The sequence below is a fragment of the Ctenocephalides felis genome, unplaced genomic scaffold (assembly GCF_003426905.1).
Source record: "Ctenocephalides felis isolate EL2017-DRISC unplaced genomic scaffold, ASM342690v1 CF-g0.4_SCAFFOLD_01492, whole genome shotgun sequence".
NCBI classification, from domain to species: Eukaryota; Metazoa; Arthropoda; class Insecta; order Siphonaptera; family Pulicidae; genus Ctenocephalides; species Ctenocephalides felis.
In genome coordinates, this window is record NW_020537646.1 from 30,090,065 (window position 1) to 30,115,823 (window position 25,759).

The 25,759-nt window shown below is 26.8% G+C and overlaps 6 protein-coding genes across 7 annotated transcripts; 2 read left to right on the plus strand and 4 right to left on the minus strand.

Annotated features, from left to right (window-relative positions):
- Positions 1–971: 971 nt before the first annotated feature.
- LOC113370003 (protein disulfide-isomerase A5-like) lies at positions 972–4,529 on the minus strand. Its single transcript, XM_026610639.1, has 11 exons — positions 4,387–4,529; positions 4,075–4,304; positions 3,627–3,831; positions 3,219–3,439; positions 2,971–3,103; positions 2,751–2,897; positions 2,532–2,690; positions 2,293–2,434; positions 1,766–1,968; positions 1,381–1,558; positions 972–1,243 (listed from the first exon to the last, which is right to left on the minus strand). The coding sequence occupies exons 1-11, from the start codon at positions 4,411–4,413 to the stop codon at positions 984–986; spliced, it is 1,905 nt and encodes a 634-aa protein (XP_026466424.1). The 5' UTR covers positions 4,414–4,529; the 3' UTR covers positions 972–983.
- A 222-nt stretch (positions 4,530–4,751) lies between these two features.
- On the plus strand, positions 4,752–5,863 carry LOC113370005 (abscission/NoCut checkpoint regulator). The gene has a single exon (XM_026610642.1). The coding sequence runs from the start codon at positions 4,822–4,824 to the stop codon at positions 5,542–5,544; it is 723 nt and encodes a 240-aa protein (XP_026466427.1). The 5' UTR covers positions 4,752–4,821; the 3' UTR covers positions 5,545–5,863.
- Positions 5,864–6,239: 376 nt separating this feature from the next.
- Positions 6,240–9,695, minus strand: LOC113370004 (GA-binding protein subunit beta-1). Of its 2 annotated transcripts, none has more exons than XM_026610640.1 (11): positions 9,568–9,695; positions 9,142–9,252; positions 8,914–9,066; positions 8,449–8,646; positions 8,245–8,384; positions 8,035–8,176; positions 7,740–7,863; positions 7,286–7,444; positions 6,915–7,108; positions 6,689–6,844; positions 6,240–6,608 (listed from the first exon to the last, which is right to left on the minus strand). In XM_026610640.1, the coding sequence occupies exons 2-11, from the start codon at positions 9,223–9,225 to the stop codon at positions 6,372–6,374; spliced, it is 1,587 nt and encodes a 528-aa protein (XP_026466425.1). In that variant the 5' UTR covers positions 9,226–9,252; positions 9,568–9,695; the 3' UTR covers positions 6,240–6,371. The 2 variants fall into 2 exon arrangements, with proteins under 2 accessions (XP_026466425.1, XP_026466426.1); XM_026610641.1 differs by lacking the exon at positions 9,568–9,695 and adding an exon at positions 9,410–9,533.
- A 738-nt stretch (positions 9,696–10,433) lies between these two features.
- LOC113370002 (F-box/WD repeat-containing protein 5) lies at positions 10,434–14,212 on the plus strand. Its single transcript, XM_026610638.1, has 12 exons — positions 10,434–10,566; positions 10,631–10,861; positions 10,925–11,082; positions 11,241–11,418; positions 11,577–11,823; positions 12,208–12,311; positions 12,379–12,488; positions 12,726–12,978; positions 13,155–13,371; positions 13,610–13,822; positions 13,903–14,053; positions 14,113–14,212. Exons 2-12 carry the CDS (start codon positions 10,633–10,635, stop codon positions 14,185–14,187), a joined length of 1,935 nt encoding a protein of 644 aa, XP_026466423.1. The 5' UTR covers positions 10,434–10,566; positions 10,631–10,632; the 3' UTR covers positions 14,188–14,212.
- A 2,647-nt stretch (positions 14,213–16,859) lies between these two features.
- LOC113370474 (STAM-binding protein-like A) lies at positions 16,860–19,580 on the minus strand. Its single transcript, XM_026611146.1, has 7 exons — positions 19,352–19,580; positions 18,553–19,056; positions 18,133–18,298; positions 17,923–18,060; positions 17,498–17,610; positions 17,314–17,416; positions 16,860–17,054 (listed from the first exon to the last, which is right to left on the minus strand). The coding sequence occupies exons 1-7, from the start codon at positions 19,486–19,488 to the stop codon at positions 16,995–16,997; spliced, it is 1,221 nt and encodes a 406-aa protein (XP_026466931.1). The 5' UTR covers positions 19,489–19,580; the 3' UTR covers positions 16,860–16,994.
- A 523-nt stretch (positions 19,581–20,103) lies between these two features.
- LOC113371113 (RNA cytidine acetyltransferase) lies at positions 20,104–25,445 on the minus strand. The gene is made up of 13 exons (XM_026611759.1): positions 25,197–25,445; positions 25,032–25,126; positions 24,315–24,659; positions 23,970–24,236; positions 23,469–23,745; positions 23,141–23,353; positions 22,814–23,044; positions 22,438–22,731; positions 22,086–22,230; positions 21,699–21,843; positions 21,017–21,404; positions 20,403–20,776; positions 20,104–20,197 (listed from the first exon to the last, which is right to left on the minus strand). Exons 1-13 carry the CDS (start codon positions 25,302–25,304, stop codon positions 20,104–20,106), a joined length of 2,976 nt encoding a protein of 991 aa, XP_026467544.1. The 5' UTR covers positions 25,305–25,445.
- Between the last annotated feature and the right edge of the window lie 314 nt (positions 25,446–25,759).

Below are 25,759 nucleotides of genomic sequence, written 5' to 3' on the forward strand. Positions count from 1 at the left end.
TTAATTTTGTAGACCCATTAAAAGTAATTCAATACTATTTAAATATAAATTAGTTGTTTTGTATACCCTTTACAATGCAATATCCTTTCTTACTGCACAATTGCTAAAATCTTCTTAGCCCTTCTCTTTAGTAAAATATATATTGATTTCGCTCATTTGTCAAACTTTGTAGCACACATCTTACTTCAAAATAATAAAATTCATTTTTAATAAGTACTAAATAAAATGTGTATCAGAAAAGACTTAAAATGACAATGTATATTATTTCTCTAAACATCTACGCAAATTCAAAGCCAATGGCGATTTAACAAAGTAGACAATTTGATATTTTTTAATTAAATCACTGATTACGAAGTAAATGAATAAAAAAGAAAAATGATTAATGAATTCGTATATAATCTTTTTAAACGATTTTAAAAATCTCATATATCACAGATCTGAATTTCATTCTCAGAATCAAATAAAATAATTATCATATTAAAAAAATATATATGAGAACAATATATAAAATAAGTAAGCATAAATTGCTTCTTAAAAATATAATGCAAAGATTTACATAATTTTTAAGCAATATGATATTGATTAGAATCATTCTAAATATGATTGTCAAAAAAAGAATGATCACATTTGACTGAATTTATTTTAAACATACAATATGCAAACAGAAAGTACTTTTATCAACTGTGCAATCTCTCATATCACAGAAAACTTTTTAAAACATTGTATATATAAGATGAAATATTGCAAAATATAAAAATATATTTCAAATAATTATAGTTTCATTACAAATAACTAGTTGGTAGTAAAGTTAATAAATGCAGATTGGTACCATTGTGCAAGGCTAGAAGTAGATATTAGTTTATCCTAAAACTAACTCTTAATTAAACATTATTAGGTAATCTCATTAACATAATTAATACTATCATATAAAATAGTTGAGATTCAGAATAAATATTTTTAAATATTTCGCCTTTTAATTACTATTAAAGCTCATCTTTTTCTCGCTGAAAAGTCAGTATGTATTTAATAATATCATTTGAAGCTAATTTTCCTTTGTAATTTGATATAAATTTTCCATTTTCGAATAGCATTATTATTGGCACTTCTTGCACATCTAAGCTATTCACAGTATTTACATAAATACTTCTATCTAAAGCAGCCAAGGCATATTTTGAATTAGCTTTCCTTAGTTCTGTTGCAGATTTTGCAAATTCTGGCTTTATTTTTTTGCATTGACTGCTAGCTGTAAACGAATGTCATTTATTATATATATATATATATATATATATATATATATATATATATATATATATATATATATATATATATATATATATATATATATATATATATATAATTCAGAAGTAGATATTTACTTACATCCATAAACAAATAATAATACTTTATCTTTTGTTTTCATGAAAGAATCAAAAGTGTCATCAGTCAAATGAAATATATTTTCTGCGCCTTCTATATGTTCCCACGAGTTTAGTCCTTTTTTCTCTACATTTTGTCCACTATTTAATAATGCACTCATGTATTTAACAAAATCAGATTCCTAGAATTGTTTATCAAATTTAGAAGTAAGTAAAATAATTTTAATATAAAAATATTTCAATTAAAAACTTAAAATCAAAGAAACATAAAAAAATCAACATTTGTCTATCATATGCTTTTGTTATAAAATGGAAATGTAAGCTGCAAGATAAATATATATTTATATTTATCCTCAGAATGACATATGGAATTAAACAAAGTTATTTACGGTTCTTCCTCCATTGTAATCTTGCATTCCCTTATTGTAATTCAGGAAACATTTAAATGTTGGATATCCAGAAACATCCATAGCGCTGCACACGGATCTGTGTTGCGTACAATCCACAGCTGCAAAGTTTATTTTGGCATCATCTTTGAATTTTTCAGCTGCCTGAGTAAATTCAGGTTTCGCTTTCTTGCAATGTCCACACCCTGAAAATTTATAAATGAACTTGGTAATTATAAATTAAATGACCAGACCAATTAGAAAGACAATAAAGAAGTAATAAGGACATATTAACAAAAATATTTGATCATTAAATACTAATAATACTGTGTTAATATATTAAATCATTGACTAATTTATAGAATGAGTAGTGGAATAATTAATAAAATTACTAAATATATTTTATCTTTTAGTAATTGTTGTTTATTAAAGTAATTAAATAATTAAAATTTATCGGAAATAGTAATATTAGTAATAGAAGTATAAATAATAACAATAGTAATATCGGATATAGTGCAAAAAAAACTAACATGGAGCATAAAACATTGTCAGTACATATTTCTTTTTTTTCATAAATGGTTTGAATGTATCTTCATCTAAATGAAAAACTTCACTTTCTTCCTCAGACCATGGTTTCTCTGGAGGCGGAGGTGGTGGAGGTTCTTGAGGATTCTATTATGAATATATTCACATATAAAGTAAATACAAAGAATTGAAAATCAGTAAATATCAATATCTGCAAGTAATAAAATAATTTTTCATGCTTCACCTTCATAAATTCAATTATTTTATCAGCTTCGCGAACATTAGCATCATATTTGTATTCCCCATTTACAAAATATTTAATTGTAGGATAACCTTTTACTTTGAATTGTGATGCAATAGTTGGTTCTTTTGTAGCATCAAGAGCTGCTAAAACACCTGGAATCTATAACTGTTCATGTAAATGATTTGTCTCACATAATTAATTAAAGTATTAATATCCTACATTTCTATTCTTCATATCAGCCGCTGCTTTCTCATATTCTGGTTTCATTTTTTTACAATGGCCACACCAAGGAGCATAAAACATAACCAATACGGAAGGCTCATCTTTCAATGCAGGTTCAAAACTATCACTTGTTAAGTGAACCACCTAAACAAAAATATCATCAGAAATACATTTTATTTCTTGTGCTTAAACATGCATTATGTGAAGATTTTCTTACTTCTGAATCTGTGTCTGACCAATCACCTTCCGTATTAATAGGTTTTACAGAAGGCTTTGTAGGATTTTTCATGAATTGTACTAAGCCAGATTTTGTGTTTTCTCCTTCATAGGATTGCTTAAATTTGCCAAGTCTTTACGAAACAAATGAAATTTTAAAATTCATGGAATCAATACGCAAATTTTGTTCAATACAAATATTATTAATTCATAATTGCTTAAGCATATTATAAGCCATTTGACACTTACTCATAATACAATAATGTTGGAAAACCAGTAATATTATACTGCGATCTAATGCCAGCATTTTCTGGTCTGTTAACATCTATTGCTGCTAGTATAGAATGTCCATCCAACTCAGTTGCAGCTTGAGCATACTCAGGCTTTAAAGTTTTACAAAATCCACACCACGGAGCATAAAACATTATCATAACAGGTTTCATCTCTTTCTTCAAAAATTTTCGTAATGCCTATAATGCATAAAAAAACCTACTTTTTCAAAATATTATTTTTGATTTCACAACTCTTGATGTCTGATATGTTTGACATTACATATGTGCACAAAAAAACATACTGTTCATCTACTACTTCTATGTTCATCTGATACATATTCTACCTCAACAGGTTGTTCTATTTGAATTCTGAAATAAAACTTACTTGGGCATCTGCTATATGCACAACTTTTTGTGCACTAGGATCTTCTTCCCATGGTAAATCTCCAGTTGGATCTCGCATGAAATTTACTAAACTAGAAACTGATTCACGTCTATCATAATCTTTATGAAATTCACCATTTTTGTAATGCTTTAGTACATATGGTTCAGGTGAAACTTTCAATTTTTTGCACATTTTCTTAGCATCTCTATAAATGATTTATAATAACATGTATTGAAAGTCAACTCTTGTTCGAATAATATGCTTCATAAATAATGATGAAAATGAATAAATGAAACATGAATATTGCCATCGCACAATATTATTTGACACATCTATAAATGTGTTAATAAGAGAAATAAAGCAAATAAAATATCATAAACCAGCAAAAAGCATGAAAATTGTATGTGGAATCTTCATCAATACATTACATGATACATTTTATAATTACCCTGAACAATCAACTAAAACCATAGTGCCTTGTCCTTTTATTATTTCAGCAACATCCTTAAAAACCTTAACAATATTTAGTGTACTTTTAGAGTTTTCTATGAAGCATATAAGCACATTATTCTTTGTTCGCAGAATTTTTTTCAAATCTTTTGCATCTGTTATATCATCTAGAACTGATCCTTGTGAATTCAATTTAGCAAAAGTGTTTGTAAACGTCCATAAAAAAACCTGAAAGTTATAATAAATTATATTCTATAGCAGCATTACCGATAAATTAAAACCAACAAACAAGAGGAATGAATATACTCACTAATATTATTATCCATTTGTATTTCATTTTTAATATATATAGTTGAATAAAGCAGGATAAGCCGGTCGCTGACGTGACAATTCAATAAATATTATAATTGATAATGTGGTTGAATAAAATTTGAAAATTTAAAAAATATAAAAAAACATCTCTCATGCTTAACAAGACTAAACCATTTTAAACAAATGAAACATTATTTTACATAACAACTAATGCATATTTAACGTTTTATTTATCACCATAAAGCACTAGGAGTAAAATTACAAACAAGATATAAAGACTGAAGTGCGATGAATATAATTGCACAAACTGATATTTTAGCTACATTTTCTTCATGTTGGTGGTACTGAATTTACATACGTCAATTTGATAGCTGTCAAACGTCAAAACTTTGCAAAACAAATAAATTCTGAATTGATAAAAAAATAATTAAACATGTCTGACGAATCTCCAGATCAAAACCCGGATCAATCGGACAGTAAAACACCTGAAGAAGAAACAAGACCGCCCATCACTATATACTATCAAGATCAGAAAATGGAAAATCTCAAAACAGGTTTAACTTCTGAAGATCTTTTAATAGCTACTAGATTAGAAAAACTGCGCGAAGACCGAATCAAAGATGTACCAAAAGATAATGCCTCATTAGAACAAAGATTAGCTGATTTGAAAGGAACAACACCCGGTTCGATTGTTAAAGCTAATCTTTTACTCAACGACAGTCGTTCCACTACAGAAAAGGCCGAGGATTTGTTAAAGCAGTTTCTAGAGGAACTCAGAATTGATAAAAATATAGACCCACATACCAAGAATGATATTGAGTCTGGTTTGGCATTGTTAAAAACTGATGAAAATACCGTCGATTCTGACAGTGCAGATGAAGAACAAGCTGTAAATAAATTAGTGCAGAGATATACTGAAGAAGCTGCCCTACAACCGGTTGATGATATCAATTCTGATGATGAATTAGAAAGTCCTCACTTTGATGAACATGACGAAGTGAATACGTGGTGCATAATATGTAATGAAGATGCAACTCTTAAATGCTTAGATTGTGAAGGTGACATATATTGTTACAGCTGTTTTCACAAAGGTCATGAGGAATGGAACATGAATCACCATAAGCCTATAACTTTTAAAAAAACATCTGAAGAATGATTTTTTTCATTCAATGATATTTACAGATTCATTCTTATAAAAATATATTAACTCAGCGCATTCTTTTTTCTAAATTTACTGTGTTAGAATTGTCTTTGTATAACTCCTAAAAGCAAATTTATAGAGATGAAAAAAGATAGCTTGGAAAAGAATTTTGACTATTTGAGATATCTACTTGAATTTATCAGTAGAAGGCTTTGGGTCAACTACGCCCTATGTAGTATTAATTTAATGCTTGTTTTTACAATATTGCATTTGAAAAATGCATTTTAATCATAAAGATAACAATGTGGCTTATAAAGTATAAAATTTATATATGTAGCACTATAATTAAATATATATTGTTTTATTTAGCTTTGTATTTAAATATATCATTTATATAACACAAATATAATTATTATTATTATTCAATACATTTGTTTATATAAAAATATTCCTATCTATTAACAATATTTATTTCTATGAGATAACATTGTATATAGTAAGTAAAAATTTAAAAACTATATGCAAATACAGCTAGCAAAAATATTCATATAATATTTGTTTTTCAGTATGAACAATGATAAATAAGTTTAGGCGAATTTTATGGATACATATTAAAACTTACAAACTAATTAAAATTTTCAATACTATCTATCTATTAATATAATATTGGTTTATTCATCATTTGAATTACTTGCGTAATAGATGCTCCCATAATTATATTATTGATGAAAGTTGAATTGAAAAATAATCTATGGATTAACTTATAGTTTTGTCATTCAATTATGCTTTCAATTTTGGAATTGATAAATAATTCATCAAATAATATTGAATATTTATTAAATTCAATCAACTGCAGGGTTCTCTTTGGACAGTAATTCTTCTAATTGACGCTTTAGTTTCAAATTCTCAAGTTCCTTTTCATTAAGCGCGGTTCTTAAAAGTTCAATTTCAGCTAATGCATCCTTCAATTGAATTTTATAGGTTTCGGTTTCATTCAATTTAACATTATTATTTGATACAATATTTATATTCGTTTTTGTTGGCCCAATGATATTACTAAGAGCTGCTGGATTTATCATCTACAAATAAATTATTGTTAATTTAATCTTTCTAATTACCTCATAAATATAAAATTTGGAAACAATTAATAATGCTCTACCTTTATTGGGGATTTATTTTGATCTTTCGTTGATACAACTGTTAATTTTTTAAGTTTAGAATTAGCAGACATGACAGGAGAAGTTTTTAGTGGAGGAATCATGCTGTACTTTATACCAGCTGTTTCAGCTGCTTTCTTAAATGCTTCAGCTGAAACCTGAGTCATAATAAAAATTAATATCTTTAATCAATCAAAAAAAAAACATCTGATGACGAATATGATTTACCTTTTTAAGCAAGGGTTTATTTCCTTGGCTTTTAGTAATAGCTAAAAATTGTTCTTGAGTAAGTGTTATAACTTTTTTATTTTTTAAAGTATTATTTGGAAGTACGACAGGCTTTTTAACAGGTTTTATTATAGGAATTGTAGGTTTAGTATCTACTATTTTTTTATTTTCTGCCAATACAAGCTTTCCGGCTTCTGTAAGATTAATAAGATTAATTATTAAATATTAGAATCAATATTATTAAATAAAAAATGATTCAATTATCAATTTTAATGTAAAAGCAAACTATATTGTTTATTAAATAAAATATATATAATCTTGCTTTAATTTTTTTATAAATTAATATGTACCACATTAAATATAATATATACCAGAAAGAACTATTGTGCGTCCACTTTGTATTACGTTATTTACAAGACCTCCTTCATCAGTTGGTAGCATTGTTATACCGTGCTCTTGCAACAATTGAAGTGTAGAAAGTTGTGACGGAGACGTGATAGCAGATGTATTCTTTAAAATTTGAGGTTCATCTATAAATATAAAATATTATAATGAAATGAAATGTTACTCATAAATTAAAAGTAATAATTTTATATAAATTAAGTAACGTATATGCTAAATTTATAGTAAATATTTTATAAAGAACTTGCATTATGTTTTTTTTGTCTATGTATATGTTATAAAGCCATAAACTTTTTAAAAAGTTTATAGTTTTATCACTTTATAATGCATTATAAAGATAATTAATTATCACTCTATAATGCATTATAGTGATAATTATAAACTTAAAGTTTATAATTATCACTTTTACTAGTTAATTTCTACCTTCTAAATGCTCATTAAAGCTTTTGTTATCATGATTTGTATTTCCATTTGTAGCTTTTTCGTCTGTGACTTCAGTTTTGAATTGATTTGGTAGTAGTTGCATTACTTTAATTTCGCCATCGACCTGAAATTTTTATTTAATGATATACATATTACTTTTAAATAAATAACTGTGCAAGATATAATTGTAATGTAATGGCTGATAATGGTAATTATTTTAATGTGATAATTTTCTGACATAAAATAAAAAGTTTTAAGATTTAAGTTTCCTTATATTAATACTTTGCTGAATAACCTGTTGCTGAAATTCTGCATCCAAGTTTTGTGTAGCAATAAGGGTAGCTTGAGCATCTTCAGTACTCTCTTCGTTTCTTTTAAGTTCAGCTTGTTCTGTGAGTAGTCTAGCAGCTATTTGCAAAAGATGTGCTAAATCCAACCTTAACAATTGATTTTGATATTGAAATATGTTTTGGATACTGAAAACAAATAAATACAAAATCCTTACCGATTTAATTCAATTGCTATAGATATTGGTGTCTTATCAAATTTACTCATTAATGTTGGATCGGCACCATGTCGTAAGAGTAATTCTACTACAGCATCATGTTGTTTCTCAACAGCCCAATGTAGAGGTGTCATTCGTAACTAGAAACAATCCATACTGTTAATTGAGACAACTACATATAAAATATTAAATATTGCATAATACCATATCTCTTGGATCAACTTCAGCTTTGTTTATTAATAATAATTCACATATTTTAGCATGTCCTTCATATGCCGCTAAGTGCAGAGGTGTTCGATCTACTTTTGTCCTCGCATCTCGGCTTATTCCTGCCCTTAACAAAACCTCACACGTTTTTAAATGATTATTCATTGCTGCTAGATGTAGGGCACTTGTTCCCAACTAAAACAAATGTTTTGTGAATATAATATATGATTCAAAGCAACCTAAATTTTTTGTCAAAAATAATAATAGTAGAAGGAACAGTGATCAAATACATATTTTTGATTATATCTCATAAAGAGATATATGAATCAAATTTTGAATAATATAAGTGTTGATAGAATTAAACTATGTTCTTTGAAAGTGTGAAAAATAAAGTTAACAAATGTGCAAAATTAAAAAGCACAAGACATCTGAGACAGCATTTTTAAAATTTTTTAAGTATACCCAATCGGTTGTGAACGGTGCCCCCTTTGTCATCAATTCGTGTACTTGTTCTGTATTCCCAAGCCTTGCACATTTTCTCAATCTTCTACCTAATTCTACAATAGATACAGTCTGCTTAGTTGCAGTTAATAGCCCATTTATAGATTGAAGCTCCTGAAACAACATTTCATTGATTTATTAAAAACTATTAAAAATTTATTAAAAACAATTTCTTTCATTGAAACATACTGGTAAGTTTGATGCTTCTAAATCTACATCTTCTGTACAGACCACTTGTGCAGGAATGTTGGTCAAACGATTGCTAACCATCATCACTTATGTATTTTATATCTATTCAATCTAAAAGATATCATACTTGTTAAACATAACCTACATAAATATAAACAAAATTTTATGTACGTATCCTGAAAAAAAGATTTATCTTGAAATCTTGGATTTCAAAAATACATATTGAAGGATTAAGAGAAATTAAAATATTTGATAAAACTTAACGCACATCAAAATGAGTTAAATATGCGTTTGTTTTCAAAATAAATGTCAGAATTAGTCATTTCCTTAATAAACTTCCTTTTCCTGTATTTATTAAACGGAAGTATATCTCTCCAATATATCAATATTCTATTTATTCATCACATGCAAAATGATTTTATTTACATTTTGGATTCACATATATTAACCATTTGTTTTCGTAAACACCATTATTGCCTAAAAAGTGAAGGTAACTGTCATTCTTCGTACACGGACGCCATAAATACTTTTGAGCTTTCATTACTTCCTTTCGTGGTATTCTCTTTCTCTCATAAGGAGTGTTGCACGACTCAGGCGCATTTTTAAAATAATATTTACAGCATTTGTGTCGTGGCACGCATATAAAAAGATTATAAAATGTTACAAATATGTTTACTTGTATGATTTTTTACGTCTCCTATTTATTGGAAGAATACATATTTATGCTTAAATTTAACATAAATTAATTATTACGTTTACCATGATGCATTCTATAATATCTAGATTTAATTTAATAGGTATACATGTTCATTATCTATAAAAATTTGGACACAATAATCTTTTTATTTATACTGTTTTATTAACTGGTGTTAGAATTGCTAACAAAAGATGTATATATTGTATATAAGCTTGAGCTGGTTAGTCATCAAGCATAAGTGCTAATATAAACATACTATAAAATGATATAGATATCATGTATCAGGTTGTAAGAATTATTGCGTGAATCAGGTGCAATTCGAAATTGCATGTCATATCAATAAATATTTTTATTTTTGTGCATACAAAATAATAACTGGAATTGACATTTTGAGAGTGTTTACTTTTATACTAAGTATACTTTTCTTTTCTTTCTTTTTATTGTTTAGTAAATTATTTAATTAAAGTGAGTAGAATATTATATGATTAAATAAGTGAACTTAAAGTACACACTATTTCTACGTAAGCTTCTTCCTATATTTAATTTACCTTGACTTGATTTGTATAACCTCAATATTTTTATCAGAATATTTCAAAATTTTTGTTAAGATATATTGATAATTTCATCTAATTAGAATCTTAGCATAACATTCAAATGCATAGTATAACATTGTAGTATTTCAAAAGGGCTGTTGTATACGAATATGCAAATCTTTACAAGATTATAAGGTAACAAACGATAAATATTTATGTGAAGATTTTATCTATTAAATATCAACTATTATTTTTTTAGATATGAATTATGATTCAGCATCTAATGCATACATATGTGGAGACGATGTTGACTGGTCATATATGCCAGATTACATTTTACTACATATATTTGGCTTTTTGTCTGTCGAAGTAATTTTGCAAGCTAGCTTGGTGTGCAGATCTTGGTACAGAATTAGCAGAGATGAATGTTTATGGAAACATTTATTTCAAAATAATTATAAAGTTGATAAGAAAATTGGCATTCTGCCAGGTATATAATTCAAAAATAAATACAAGCAAATTAAGAACAATTGTTAACTATTTTGTATAACAGGAGCTAAATCATGGTATTCTGAATACAAGCGATTAAGGTATCATGTACCATTGGTTTGTACTGAATTTTTAAAGGATCATTCTAATCAAGTCCTACATGTCAGCTTTTCGAATGATGGGAAGTTATTTGCAACTTGTTCCAAAGACGGTTATATTTTGGTGAGATATAATAATGCATTACTAGATGAGTATTATGTATTGTGAACTCATGATTTTAAATCTTCATTAGTGTTTGCCTTTTTAACTTCGAGTTTATTTTGGTTCATTCCTTTCGCATAATTAAATCCATGTATACATTTTTGAATTTCAATTTTTAGGTTTGGAATTCAGCATTTCCTGCGTCTGTACGTTATCAATATGACATGAAAGTGTTTTCATGGAAATACACACAATTTTCTCAATTTAACTCTAATGATACGTTATTGTTAGTATCGGGGGTATACTTTGGTACTCCGCCCAGTACCTCAGGTGAAATAGCAGTTTTTAGTTTACAAGGTAATAAAGTAATATAATAAATAAAAATGAAAGTTTTCACATAATGTTACAAATTTGGATTATATAATTTATTACAATCATTTCATGAAATAAATTCAGCATTGAAATTTATGATAATATTTATGTAATTCATATAGCTTATATAATGTTTGTTTTAGGTGATTTTGCATTGCAATGTCGGATAATTAATAAACCATATGATATATTTGGTGTGTGGTTCAGTGAACAATATCTATTGTCAGGCGATTTGCATTGGTTGGGACATTTAGTTAGCACTTCAGTACTATGGTTAAATAAAGCTAATCAAGAATCTGTATCAGAACATGTGCCAATTGTTTCTCAAATGTTTAAATTTTACAATATGAATGCTAGTAGCGTAAGAAGTATTATGATCGCAAATTGTAGGTATGTAGAATGAAGTAAATATAATTATTTACCACTATAAATATAATCTATACAGTTGATCTATGTTTTAAAATATCTAAGCACTTGATATTGGACATTTACCTAATGAATAATTTGAATATCATATATATTTTAATTGAACTCCTAATGTTCTACGTGTAAAAAATTTAAATATCACCAATTTTAAATAGGCTATTCATCAACAACTATTTTTAGATGCCTTTATAATGAATAAATATATTTCAATATTCAATTTTTTAAGCAAATTTAATTATTTTAATATGTTGTATCTCACGAACATTATAAAAAGTAAAACTGACACTAAAATAATTAAATCTAGTGCTAGTAAACTTTGATAGTGTAATTACATTTTTTTTTATTCAGATCACATGAATTAGAAAATGAATTAGCAATGGACACATTAACTACATCTCCAAAGCTCAGTAAAGAAAGCAATTCACATTGGATTAATAAGAACATCATAGATGGTAGAATCAATTTAATGTGAAAAATAATAAAATAATAATAATCTTGATTAATTTATTATATTTATAGATGATGATCTTCCAAATGCAAGTATATCTTATAATGTAAATGAAAATGATCGAAACAGCAGTTCTATAGAATACAATGAAGATTATAGGAAAAATGAAATAGATGAACAAGTAAGTTGTTAAATATTATTCAAAATGTTAAATACTGTATTTTAATGACTCATTAAATTTAAAGTAAAATTGGACAAACAAACTTATATCATTGTAAACATTATTAAATTTTAATGTGTCCCTTAATTTTTAGTTATTTATTTTTTACTATCCAGGTAATTAATATTATGAAAATAAGTAAATAAATGTTTGCCCATATTATTTTCAAATTTGCAATGAAATAAAAAATACTTTTAGCACGCAATGAGTGACTCAGACACATCAACACAAAATTGTAGTACTTCGTCAAGTAGTTCTCATATTAATATTGATAGTGTAGATGACATTCGTGAAAATGAAAGTGATCCACTGAAAATAGGAATGGATTGTTCAGAACAAGGTTTGTTAGAAGATGAAATGCATTCGGAAAATGAAGAGCTCTTGGCAAAAGGGCATGAAAAGTACTTAATTTTTACAACCGGCTCAAAAACATATACCCCTCATCAAATTGGTAAGTTTATATTTATAGAAATATAAATTTAGATATTATTATTTTTATTTTTGATTCATTATCCCCATTACACATGTTTGCAATGTGAAATGGGGTCCCAACTATATCTTAATCTGATAACTACTTTTCAGAAATAAATTATCCCAAAGTTAAAAATCGTGTACTTTTACTTTAAGGATTCAAAAAGATTAAGCATGTGGTCTTTCCTAAAAGATTGGATCCTGGTTTGACTTTAAGAGAAAGGATAGCACGACAACGTGAACAAAATAATCAGCCTCCCGTTGAGCTCGATTGGTTAGATTATGAAGCAGTTCAAGACCGGTTTGACAAAGTTGATCATCTCATTGATTTACATGGTCACATCATTGGAATGGGCTTAAGTCCAGATCATAGGTATAATGAAAAAATGTTTTGAATTGTAAGGGTGATATAAAACTTGAATTATATTTTGTTTGTGTTGATAAGTTATCAATGTTATTTATGGCAAAGAAATTTGTATTTAGTAATGATAATTTGTTAAAAAATGCTAATAATAATATTTTAGAGATTTCATCTTTGAAAATAATTAAATTCTTAGAGCTCGATCTTAGTATATTACATTATATATTTTTTGTATATTTATTCCACATAGGTATCTGTATGTGAATTCAAGACCATGGCCAGAAGGATATGGTATTACAAATCCTTTGGAACCACCTCCTATAGCTCAAGAAATTGATATTCATGTTATTGATCTGACAACGCTGAAACAAGTTGGGACTATGCTAAGAGCTCATAAAGCTTATACGCCAAACACTGAATGTTTTTTTATTTTTTTGGATGTCAGCAAGCAATATGTGGCAAGGTACTTTTGTAGTAAAATATATATATATATATATATATATATATATAATATATACACATTAATGTTGTTTCTATGTTTAGTGGTGCTGAAGATAGACATGGCTATTTGTGGGATAGGCATTATGGTGCAAGTTTAATTAAATATCCCCATAAAGATGTAGTTAATTCAGTTGCTTTCAACCCAAAAGATTCGGGTATGCTTGTTACCACTAGTGATGATCATACAGTAAAGGTAACATGATCTATTGTGCTATTTACTTAATGATGTTATAATTTTTTTTTTTAATCCAGGTTTGGAGAAGTTTGCATAAAGCGAAAAAACTGGGGGTGGATTTAAATAGCCCAAGAGGTATAAGGCTGTCTTGAAACTAATAATTTGAAGATTTTTGATGAAATTTAAAATTGAGAGAATGGCTGTATTTGAATTGCATTACAATAGCAATTTAATTTACCAAGTATTGGACAATATTTTTCTACAACCAGAACAAAATAGGCCTATTATTATTGTATTGAAGACAATATTTTATAAATTATTTTAATAGCAGAAAAAAATTAAATTTCAATGTCATATGGTTAGATTTACAAAATATACAATGGTTTAATCTCATGTTATTTTATCTAATAAAGCGATTGTGATAAACTTGCTTTAAAAACAAAATAAATACAAATTTAATATATAATGAACTCGAAACCGAAATTCGAAAATATATTGCAATTTAAAGTTGTTTCGATGTTTTAATCATTGTTGATGAATTACTTTAATTTTAATATTTGCTTGTACACATATATATATATATATATATATATATATATATCTGAAACTTACTTTATATAAATATGTAAAATGACAATATTTTGGACTGTTTTAATGTAAGTATTTTATATAGTTCAATTATATGCTTAATAAAGTTAATTGATTATTTGTTTATTTATTGTTGTGTTCTTATCATGAGTAATAATAAATATTAAATAATATATGATTTTTTTTAATATAGCTTGTATGTGCTTCGAGTTTTTGACAGCATTTAATTCATTTTCTGCATTGTTATGAACAAAAGCTTGGAAATTAATTTGTGAATTTATAAAAAAAAAGATTACATCTGAAAAGATGTATTTTGTATTATATAAAATTACGTGCAAGTGGATTCATGTACATATAACACAGCGTTTGTGAAAAATTTGTAATTGACAAAAAAAATTTATTATTGAAATCAATTAAATATACCCTCTTAATATTTTCAACTGCATCTTATTTAATATTTATCTACAACTTTGCAAAAAAAAATACCATAATTTTAATCGAAATTATATAAATAAATTCAAATTTTGGTGAAAGTACGTATCACAGTGTGTTATAAATTAATTGCATTTGAAATTCAAATACAGATTTACATTACATTTACATTTTTATAATTTAAATTTTTTGTACACATATAAAAAGTTGATATGTATACACATAAGGGTATATATATATATATATATATATATATATATATATATATTTCAAAGTAACTAGCAGCCCATTCGTCGAAATAAAAAAAGTAATAAAGTATAAAAACTTTTATTTATACGTTTCGACACAAGATGCGTGTCATCATTCAGCAACTACAACAATTTGAAAATTTTATTAACTAATATAAACAACAATAAAAATTAATTAAAGCATAGAGAAACATTATACATACCACAGGACAAAAACACTCAACAAAAATTTATTTTAAAAAAATTAAACTTAATAACAATTAGAAAAAAACATTTTTTAGAAAAAATTATGTATAACTAAAAGATTTGAAAACTAATTTTACTAAAAGTTATGAAATACATCATTGTGTATATTTATATTTATATTTATATTTATATTTATATTTATATTCATATTTATATTTATATTTATATTTATATTTATATTTATATTTATATTTATATTTATATTTATATTTATATTTATGTTTATATTTATATTTATATTTATATTTATATTTATATTTATATTTATATTTATATTTATATTTATATTTATATTTATATTTATATTTATATTTATTTATATTTATATTTATATTTATATTTATATTTATCTCTTATAAGAGAGTTAATCAACATATTTATAATTTAAAAAATCCAAACCAATTCAAAACGATGTTTTCAGATCATATGCTCAATCTCAATCACACTTTTAACACTTCACATCCTGTTATTCTTTATATCGAAAAAAATAGTGACCTTAGAAAATTTGCTGAATCCTTTTTTATTTCATTAAATTCCTCCTCTTGTGTTAACAAACGCAATTCATCCCACCTTTTACATGATATTTACCAGATAGTTATTGATTTTATTAAAAAAACAAAAAATTAATTTGCTTATTTATTATTTTTTTACAATTTTGTTTTTTTGTTTTAACTTTTACTTGGTTTGCTTTTTCCTTTTGATCAATCCCAGTTCAACCTCTGTATTCGATGCGTTTCTCATGCCTCGTAGAATTTGTCCTTGATGCGTCCCCTCCCATTCCTATCAACACGCCTATTGAAATAATTCAGTCGAGTCTAGATGCTCGGTATGGGCGTGCTTCTAGCTTCACAATGATGTATTTCATAACTTTTAGTAAAATTAGTTTTCAAATCTTTTAGTTATACATAATTTTTTCTAAAAAATGTTTTTTTCTAATTGTTATTAAGTTTAATTTTTTTAAAATAAATTTTTGTTGAGTGTTTTTGTCCTGTGGTATGTATAATGTTTCTCTATGCTTTAATTAATTTTTATTGTTGTTTATATTAGTTAATAAAATTTTCAAATTGTTGTAGTTGCTGAATGATGACACGCATCTTGTGTCGAAACGTATAAATAAAAGTTTTTATACTTTATTACTTTTTTTATTTCGACGAATGGGCTGCTAGTTACTTTGAAATATGTTTCAACGTCGAAAAAACTATCAAGATATATATATATATATATATTTATATATATATATATATATATATATATCCTTATCTATGATATATACATACAACTTATATTATATCTGAAAATTTTCTTAGGCCACATTCTATTCAATATATTTTTAAGAGGCATAGTGAACATAATAATTTCTAATTTTCCTATCTCATCATATAGCAAAACTTATATTCTCTATTAAGCATTTTTATCCTATTCCCAATTGTTTAATGCAATCATATTCACCTTAAATCCATAATTTGAACAGGGGCTTGTTTATCGTATTGCACATGGGGAGCAGTCTGAAAACAAAATCAATAATCAAAATTGTAAAGAAAATATAAAAAATTTAAAATAAAAATTGAAAAAAAAAACTTGAATGAAGTATTTTAACTCAGTTAGAAAATTCAGTAAGATGGCATATGAATATATATTCAGCACAAAAATAATTGAGATACTGTATTTTGATATACAAATAAAACCAGAAATTATAAATATCCTAAAAAGTTGATTTTTAAAACCACAACTGTTCATTAAGTAGTGGCAATATATTACTCTTACCATAAATAGAGGAGGTTCATTTGGATGTGGATGAAAACCTTGCAGTCTGCATTTTTGTATAAACTCTAAGCCATATTGTGGTGTCAGACAAAAGCATCCAGTTCTAACCAATAAGAAATAATGGCATTATATAAATGATAAAGATGTACTTACATTCTAAACATATTTTAAAGACATTACTAACTCTTGGTATTTTGGGGCACAAACTATAGCTATTGCTTCTGGCATCATAGTTTGATAGGAGCAGTGTGTATGTAAATCGACCGAAGATAAAAAGGCCGTTTGGCTAGGATGTGTCTGAAATTAAAATGATTGCAATTACTATAGTAATTGTTATTATAAAATAAATATTTCAAGCGTGAAGTTCAAATCATATATACTTCAAAACCTTGAATGATAAAATACAAAACTTGAGTACAATCGAAATCATCTTAAATTATCCACACCTTAAGATAGATTTATTTTTGAGCATCTGCAAGCTTTTGAAACCAGCCAAAGTTTTTTATCTATACATATTTGAGTTAGAACAGGTTTATAAACTAGTTCATTTAAAAATAATTGCTTATACATAACTACATAAAGCCGAAAAAGTAAATAAATGTAACCTACATGAATCCATCCTAATGTTATAAGCCCATGTTGATCTTGAAAATCAAAAATTTCTTCTTCATTCATAGTTGTGCATGAATCACTTGTTCCACATTGTTTTGGAAGAATAACATGAGATATTGCAAACTTATTTCGAGACTAAAAATAAAATTTTGAAGAGTATTCTTGCATTGAATAATTATTATAATATTACAATATTCAATATCATACAAGTTGTCCTGCCAGAATTCCACACGTCTCAATGTTTTTATCGGTATTAATTCGTGCTAGTGCTAAAAACTTATCCATTAAACCTGAGGGTATCAGAACTGATCTTAATGTACCCCCTAACAATCCACTATTATCTATTGGTTTAACACTTCGGTCTATGCTAGGCCTAAAAAACAATTTATTTGAATATAATCATTGATAATTTGAAATAATTTGAATATAAGTGATATTTACAAATGTTTTAAATAATTACAAAATTGCATTTGTTTTAATTATAGATGATAAATCAAACAAGAATAGATTTTAATTAGTAGTTCATACTTAATGATAGTATTATAGAAAACGATATAATTCAATATACTTCTTTAGTACATTTTTCTATAGAATTTGAGTTTCATTATTAATGGAATTGATTCTTACCCTGGTGGTTTAGGTTTCACAGTATCTTGCAAGACTAAACCATCTGGCAAATTTGGTCTTTTTTGATCATTTGGAAAATCATCAGGATAAACAATACTATCCAAACCAATTAATTTATCTGGTCCAATAACTGAATTAAAATTATATGCTTCTTGAGATGCATCAGATTTTAATTTATTTTTAATAGTAGAATCAGTATTTTCTTCTCTTTTCTTAAGTGTTGCTTGTAATTTTGCTTGTTCTTCCAGATATTTATTATGTTCTTTTGTGTAATGTTCTAATAAAATTTTCTTAAGTTTTTCTGCTTTAGGCATCACTTTGTGCAATTTTTCTTGAATGGTTGCTTTTGATTCTGCAGTAACTGTTGAAAACTCAGGATGTTTACGAATTTTTTCAATGAATAATGTCATGAATTTCATATACAATATGTAGGCATTTTCAAAGCTTCCTTCTTGTTCATAAACATTACCCATTCGAACCATTTCTAATCCTGACCGATAATAACTAAAAATAATGCAATCAGTTGTATTTGTTAAATAAAGTATCAAATAAGTATTATGATTGTATATTTCTCGATAAGTAGCAATTATTATGCATATGTTGAATTGTGCAAAAAGTGTGTGAATTGCTGCTCTTGAACTTTTATGGTTTAATAAATCACTAATCTACTAATTTCAATGATAATATATAAATCGTATATAGCAAATGCCAAAAGTGTCTCCAGATTTGGAGATAACAAAATAATAATTTAAAATTATTGTTAATCATACAAAAAAGGATCTATGCTAGTACTATATACCGTCTAATTGGAACATTAGGATCAATATCGACAGTATTTCCATAATTGGCGAGTTGTTTAACTCTAGCATTAGGCTCTGCAAATCCTAAGTCGGAAGCAGCATTATATTTTGCTGGTAAGTCTTGAGATTGTGACATTTTAATACAATTTGCAAGAGAAATTCAGTGAATTTTTGTTACCCTTGTCATTAGAATATTATTTATATGAAGGTTATTTTGCACTACTAAATAACCTCATTAAAACGCATATTTAATTACTAAAATCACAGTTATAAAATAATAGTCATATATAATCGTAAATTATTAAAAACGATCCGTCATAATAAGATACATAAAGTTTGAGTATCGATGGATGCATCATTGTTTGTCAAAGTGTGTGACTAACATGTTCAAATTTGGGCGCGAATACGAGCCCAAACTCGATACGATGACTATGACTAATTTTTAAATTCCCCCTTTAAAAAAATATATATTTAAAATTTTCATTCTCTTATTCAATGATGGGATGCTTTCTTCTTCGGGAACTTAACCAAATATTATTCAAATCAAACATTCAACCATTCAACTGGCATTAAAGAATTTGAGTAACCCTTTAATAGCATTGAGAATATGGTATGAATTCTATTAAAATAAGCGAATATTAATTTTATTGCTAAAACTATAGCAAACATTCTCTAAAATTCATGACTCTTCAGAATAATAAAATTGATGAAATAATTAACAACAGAAATATAGTCTTAAATTTTTTATTCTTTAATTTTTTTTATTATTTTTCTTTTTTGACTTCTTCTTAGGAGGATGACTAAAATCCTGATCTGTTTGTTGTTCACCCAGTCGTTTCTCACCACTATAAAACATTAAATAGAATTATAATAGGCAGTACATGGTAATTCAAGATTATAATAAAATATATCTTTTTTTTGAGCATTTATATATATATATATATATATATATATATATATATATATGTACGTGTGTGTGTGTGTGTGTATAAATTAAACAAAAACCAAGCAGTCTCAAGTAACAATTAGAGTCAAAAATAAAATATTAACCTTTTTACTGAAATAATTCCTTTAGATCCAACAGCAATAGCAGCTTTCCAGTCTTGCTCCGTTCCTTTTATTTTGTATTGTTCTAAATTTTCTTTCTTCAATTGTGCTAATTGTTTTTTCTGCTTCTTCTCCAGCACTTTAGCCGCTTCATTCAGTTCTTCTTGCATGCTTTGAACAAGTGGCTGCATATGCGATGTATCTTGCGGTTGCAACAAAGCATCGCTAATTTTCTTCTCCATAATATTCATAATATACTTGACAATCTTTTTCACAGCATCAAAGAATTTTGCAAGAATTTGTGATCCCGGAAGTCCTAATTCTGTTGATAATTTATCCACATCTTTGTTTTGGAGACCGATTCCCAAAAATATGGCCTATAATAAATAGGACAAAAATGCATTTATCATGCTTTCAATTCGTTTATATGAGTAACATGAGGGTACAAAATATAAAAAAAAACTAATATTGGACATAAAAAATTATATTAATCTCCACAAGTCTTGATTTTTGCCAGTTCGTCAAAACTATCAAAAAAATATGACAATCTTTGGACTACTATTGACCAAGGTCATTTTTTCAAAAATATTTTCAATGAAAGTGCATGATTTTCATACCTGTTGTAATGCATCCAGTTTCACATCACTTGGTATATATTTATAAAAATATAAATGAGCTAAATCTTCCGTCAAATCTACTATCAATCTGTAATCAACTAAATTCCTGCTATAGTTTTCTAATCTTGATATATCATGTGGTGTTAAAATCGTATCTAAAAACTCTTGTGTCAATGAAACTGCTGCAATATTTATAGCTTTGTTATCTAAAATAGATAATCCTAATCCCACTTTAAATTCACTGAAAGCTTTTCCTAACAGTTTGATAAATCTGCGCCGAAAGTCAATAAAATATTCAGATAACCATGTAGCTGGTATTTCATCTTCTTTATCCAGTTTTTTCAACATTATGCAGGAATGCTCTCCTGTTAAATCATTTGTTTTTTGCCTAAAAAAATATTACAATATTATAACAAGCATTTTTACACAGAAATAAATACTTTTACTATTGTGGTCCTGAGAACAGGACCTCTCGCTAATCTGACAGTATTAAAAACCAGAGGGTTTCGAATAACTGAATTAAAGTAAAAAATTCATAACTTTTAGCATATGATACTGAAAATAACGTTGAAATTTTCAAAAATTTACAAAGAAAAATTAATCGCTAGAGTATCAGGTTATTGGAGGTGCTGGTTTATTAAAGTGTCGGTTTAGTGAGATTTTACGTATGATCATGTCTTACCCTATGTATACAGGTACAAATTGTTTAGACTTCCAAAATTTCAATAATTCTTCTGTTAAACCAAAAGAAGTACCTATATAATCTAATTTTTCTGGTGCTCTCTCACATAATTTCTTCAGAAGAGTAGGTACATTTTTTCTTGGTGCTAAACATTTTCAAACAATTCCATTAATAACATAGTAAGTAATAAAAAAATTTATATTTTTGTATGTAAGATGTTTCTTAATGATAAATCAAACACATATGAGATAAACAAATAATAATTTAAAAAAAAGTACAGTAATTTTCTATATAACACAGAGTTGAAGATGAAGAAATTAATATAAATATGGATACAAATTAAATATAAAATAATGTTATTCCAAAAAATAATAAGTAATAACTTACTAATAGTTTCTGTGAGCAACGAAACTTGTTCATCATCTATTGTCTCTATGCCATTTGTTTCTTCCACAAAATCTTCATCAATATTTGCAATTTTTCCTTCATAATATTCTATTAAAATTTGTATTGCACGCTTACCATATCCCATCTGTAAAAAACAAAAGCTTTTATGTAACTTGTGCAAGGAAACAAAGCTTAACTGGTTAGGAAATTTTAGAAATTAAAAATATCACCATAAATTATTTATTTGAGCAGCTCTAAAAATATCATAAAGATGAATTTCAAGCAGCTTATTCATGTTTTCAAATCTGATTTATACTAAAGATATATCATTACAGAGATGAACATATATTACCCGCTGATAATTAGGATTTGTTGCTATTCGAACAATTCTAGCTCCTGCTAATTTTGGAAATTCTTTGTCATTGAACTGTTCTGAAATATTCCATGGTATCAAATCTCCAGCTGCCTTCTTTCCTCTTTGCATACTTTGACTAATAGTATTTGAAGATATTTGGCCTTCTAGACAAACTTGCAGAACAACTAATACTTCTGGTAAAGATCTTTGAGCGGGATCCACTGGTCCCAGTAAACAAAACAAGTGATGTGCAGGAGCATCTGACATCATTTGCAAGTCATTTGGGCTGTTCTATTTAACAAAAAAATATCCGAAGACATTGAATGGCATCATAAATGATAATTATAAATATATAATACAAATTAATACATACCTTATAATGGGAAGCAACATAAATGCTAACAAGTCTTTGTAGAAAAACTTCAGCAGCTTTATGATAACAGAACAAAGCATCTCTATCAATGTAATACAGATTACAGCTGTCTGGAGGAGGACATCCCGACATTATTGGAGGTACATTGGATACATCTAAGCATAGCAATCCCATTAACCAACGCTCAATTTCATCACCAGGTGAGTAACGTATTGATTCATCTAACTTTATCTGTAGAAAAGTTTAATTGAAATTTAAAATCAAAACAGGAAAGACTTGAAATCAAATAAAGTAAAATTATACACTATAATCTGTCATTGAACTTACCGGAGGTGGTGACTTTGAATCTTTCGCTAATTGTTGTAATAATTTTAGAGACAATGATCGACCAGTGCCTTCATATCCATTTATAGTAGAAGATAAAAATATAAGATAAGGCCCAATCATGGCACGAACCAAGGGTAAAGGAATAGCAGCTGCCTCATCTATTACTAATAAATCTGCTGCATTTAACAAATGCGAGTCTGTTGGAAGCACATACTGAAATATAGGAAAAAGTCTTATTAATATGTCAAATAAAATTTATAGTTAAAATTATCTAATGCATAATAAATACTAAATTCTAAAAATATTGTTCAATGTAATAAATTTTTACCTGTATTGTTTGTCGATTGTGCCTGGTAATATTAATCCTAACAACTGCTTTTTTAAATTCTGGATTTGTTGATCTAATAATAGTGTAGTCAGTATGCTCTTGGTAATCAAGAGCATCAAAACCCTTGAGTACAAATTCAAATAATGTAATTAAATTTTCTGGAGAGGGTGATGTTACATAAATATTTACGTAACCAAATGCTACAGATGCTGCAATTGCTAAACCCATTGCTGCAGATTTTCCACGACCTCTAGCAGCAGTCAAAGAAGTTGGTGGGCTAAAATATTTAAATTATACAGCCAAACTCTATATAATAACTTGATTTTACAAGCAATTCCTGCCTTCAACTTAATTACTGTTATATTATATTATCATGCAAAATTTGATAAAACAATTCACTATAAGATAATTTTAGGAACAATATAAGACTAATATGTAAAAAAATATTATGCACACATTATTTACTAAACCAAGCTATATGTAAATAATAATTTTATTTACCGCAATTGTTTTTCAGATAGGGATTCTATAAATTGTGCAAGAGCTTTGCCTTGATCATAAGTTTTGCAACAATTAATTAATGGCCCAGCAGGTGGAGTGTCTCTTAAAGATTCTTTTAGATCTATCAATTGCTCTTCTTTCTCAGATTTAGTTATTGAACTGATATCAATAGGTTTGACTTCAGCAGTCTTTGAGGATAGTGGCAAAACGGTTAAATTATCATCCAGTAGTAAACACCTTTTGCAGTCTGCAAGGGATAACAAAAATCTGAAATCAATATATGTTAATGTAAACTAATACAACAAATTGCATGTTTTGTAAGTATATATTAAATTTTTTATCTACCTTTCATTAAATCTACAAGTGACATGTTGATGAGCCTCAGTTCTGTATCTTTTATGCACATCCATGCTCATGGTATATAATTGCTTTAAAGATGCAATACTTTTCAACAAAAATATTATTAAACCTCCTCCTTCTACAGTTTCAATTGTACGAGCTAAAAGATTTGGTGTTAAAGCCTCAAAATCCTGTAATACACACATCCCATATGTCTGACCCAGGATAGAATGTGTTTCAGAATAATATCTTCCATGGATGGTAGTTGATACACGAAATGTATCAAACAAATCAGCTTCATTTACATCAATTTTACCACTTAATATTTTCTTCATTCGCTTTTTGCCATGGCTGAAAATGATTATTAATGTGGGATTAAAGTAGCCAATATTTCAAATGTAAATATCTTCGTAATTATTTTAATTACGGAATTAAGACCAAATATTAAACAATCATAATAAATTCTTCACTTCATTTTTAAAATCAACATTTGCATGAGTTAAATAGATTAATTCTATAGAAAAATATATAAATATAGATCTTATTACCAATATATTGACAGACAAACAAATGTTTGTGATTAAGTCGTAGTAATCAGTATCATCGTAAATATATTAATTAGTAAATTATGAATTAGTTAACTACTAGAAAATTGGAAAGATATGTTATAATATTTTATGTTAAATAATATATGTTAATTATTAGCAATAACTTATTACATACTTGCTTATAGCCTCGTCCTTCGTCTTATAACACCAAAGAACTGATGGTCTAGTTTTCACAGTAGATTTCGTCAATATATCAAATAGAATTGGTACCTAAAATAATATTAAATAAGTTTAAACCCAACAATTAATGTATTCAAAAAGATATTTGATGATATATTACTTGATCACGGCCTTTATCACCGACTATTACAAACATTGTCCTGTGCTCCAATTTAACCCCATTTTCTATCATTACTCTAATTCGATTGTCAATCTTTTTCTTAACCATTGTTGTAAAATGCGGCACAAAAGTTCAATAATGTAGTATAATAATTATTAGTTCAATTTAACCACAACTAAATAAAATAAAGTCACAATTAACCTATAAAATTCTCAGACAAGTCAAACTGTTTTAGCACGTGGTGCTTATTTTGAGTTTGCTCGTTTGGTTTAACTGACCTGTTTATTACCAGATGCTATTTAAAAGATAAAGGTTATTGCACACCAAAGCGGGTTTTGCAAATATGAAAACCAATTTTAAATATTTGAAGATTAGATCCAATTGTACTTGTTTATCCATAATTAAGACATTTTTAAAATTTGTTAATTAATAAAATAACTAATAAAATCTGATGTTGGTGTTGAACACATCAACAATTAATTTTGAATATTATATTCTCAATTTGTCTAGACACACAAAAACAATGGTTTGTTATTTTTATTTTTCCATCGTTTAAAAGGCAT

Excerpts from the sequence above, each read along its gene's own strand:
- LOC113371113 (XM_026611759.1), bottom strand. The coding sequence starts at position 25,304 with ATGGTTAAGAAAAAGATTGACAATCGAATTAGAGTAATGATAGAAAAT. Across the intron at positions 22,732-22,813 it reads ATGTTGCTTCCCATTATAAG|AACAGCCCAAATGACTTGCA; the intron begins GTATGTATTAAT and ends TTTGTTAAATAG. Across the intron at positions 22,231-22,437 it reads CAAATCCTAATTATCAGCGG|ATGGGATATGGTAAGCGTGC; the intron begins GTAATATATGTT and ends TGTTTTTTACAG.
- LOC113370003 (XM_026610639.1), bottom strand. The coding sequence starts at position 4,413 with ATGAAATACAAATGGATAATAATATTA. Across the intron at positions 3,104-3,218 it reads CCAACATTATTGTATTATGA|ACTTGGCAAATTTAAGCAAT; the intron begins GTAAGTGTCAAA and ends TGTTTCGTAAAG. Across the intron at positions 2,435-2,531 it reads AAATAATTGAATTTATGAAG|AATCCTCAAGAACCTCCACC; the intron begins GTGAAGCATGAA and ends TATTCATAATAG.
- LOC113370005 (XM_026610642.1), top strand. The coding sequence starts at position 4,822 with ATGTCTGACGAATCTCCAGATCAAAACCCGGATCAATCGGACAGTAAA.
- LOC113370002 (XM_026610638.1), top strand. The coding sequence starts at position 10,633 with ATGAATTATGATTCAGCATCTAATGCATACATATGTGGAGACGATGTT. Across the intron at positions 12,312-12,378 it reads TAATAAGAACATCATAGATG|ATGATGATCTTCCAAATGCA; the intron begins GTAGAATCAATT and ends TTATATTTATAG. Across the intron at positions 12,489-12,725 it reads AAAATGAAATAGATGAACAA|CACGCAATGAGTGACTCAGA; the intron begins GTAAGTTGTTAA and ends AAATACTTTTAG.
- LOC113370474 (XM_026611146.1), bottom strand. The coding sequence starts at position 19,488 with ATGTCACAATCTCAAGACTTACCAGCAAAATATAATGCTGCTTCCGAC. Across the intron at positions 17,417-17,497 it reads TGTGCCCCAAAATACCAAGA|AACTGGATGCTTTTGTCTGA; the intron begins GTTAGTAATGTC and ends CTTATTGGTTAG. Across the intron at positions 17,055-17,313 it reads ATGAACCTCCTCTATTTATG|ACTGCTCCCCATGTGCAATA; the intron begins GTAAGAGTAATA and ends TTTTGTTTTCAG.
- LOC113370004 (XM_026610640.1), bottom strand. The coding sequence starts at position 9,225 with ATGATGGTTAGCAATCGTTTGACCAACATTCCTGCACAAGTGGTCTGT. Across the intron at positions 8,385-8,448 it reads AAGTTGATCCAAGAGATATG|TTACGAATGACACCTCTACA; the intron begins GTATTATGCAAT and ends GATTGTTTCTAG. Across the intron at positions 7,864-8,034 it reads ATGCAGAATTTCAGCAACAG|GTCGATGGCGAAATTAAAGT; the intron begins GTTATTCAGCAA and ends TAAAAATTTCAG.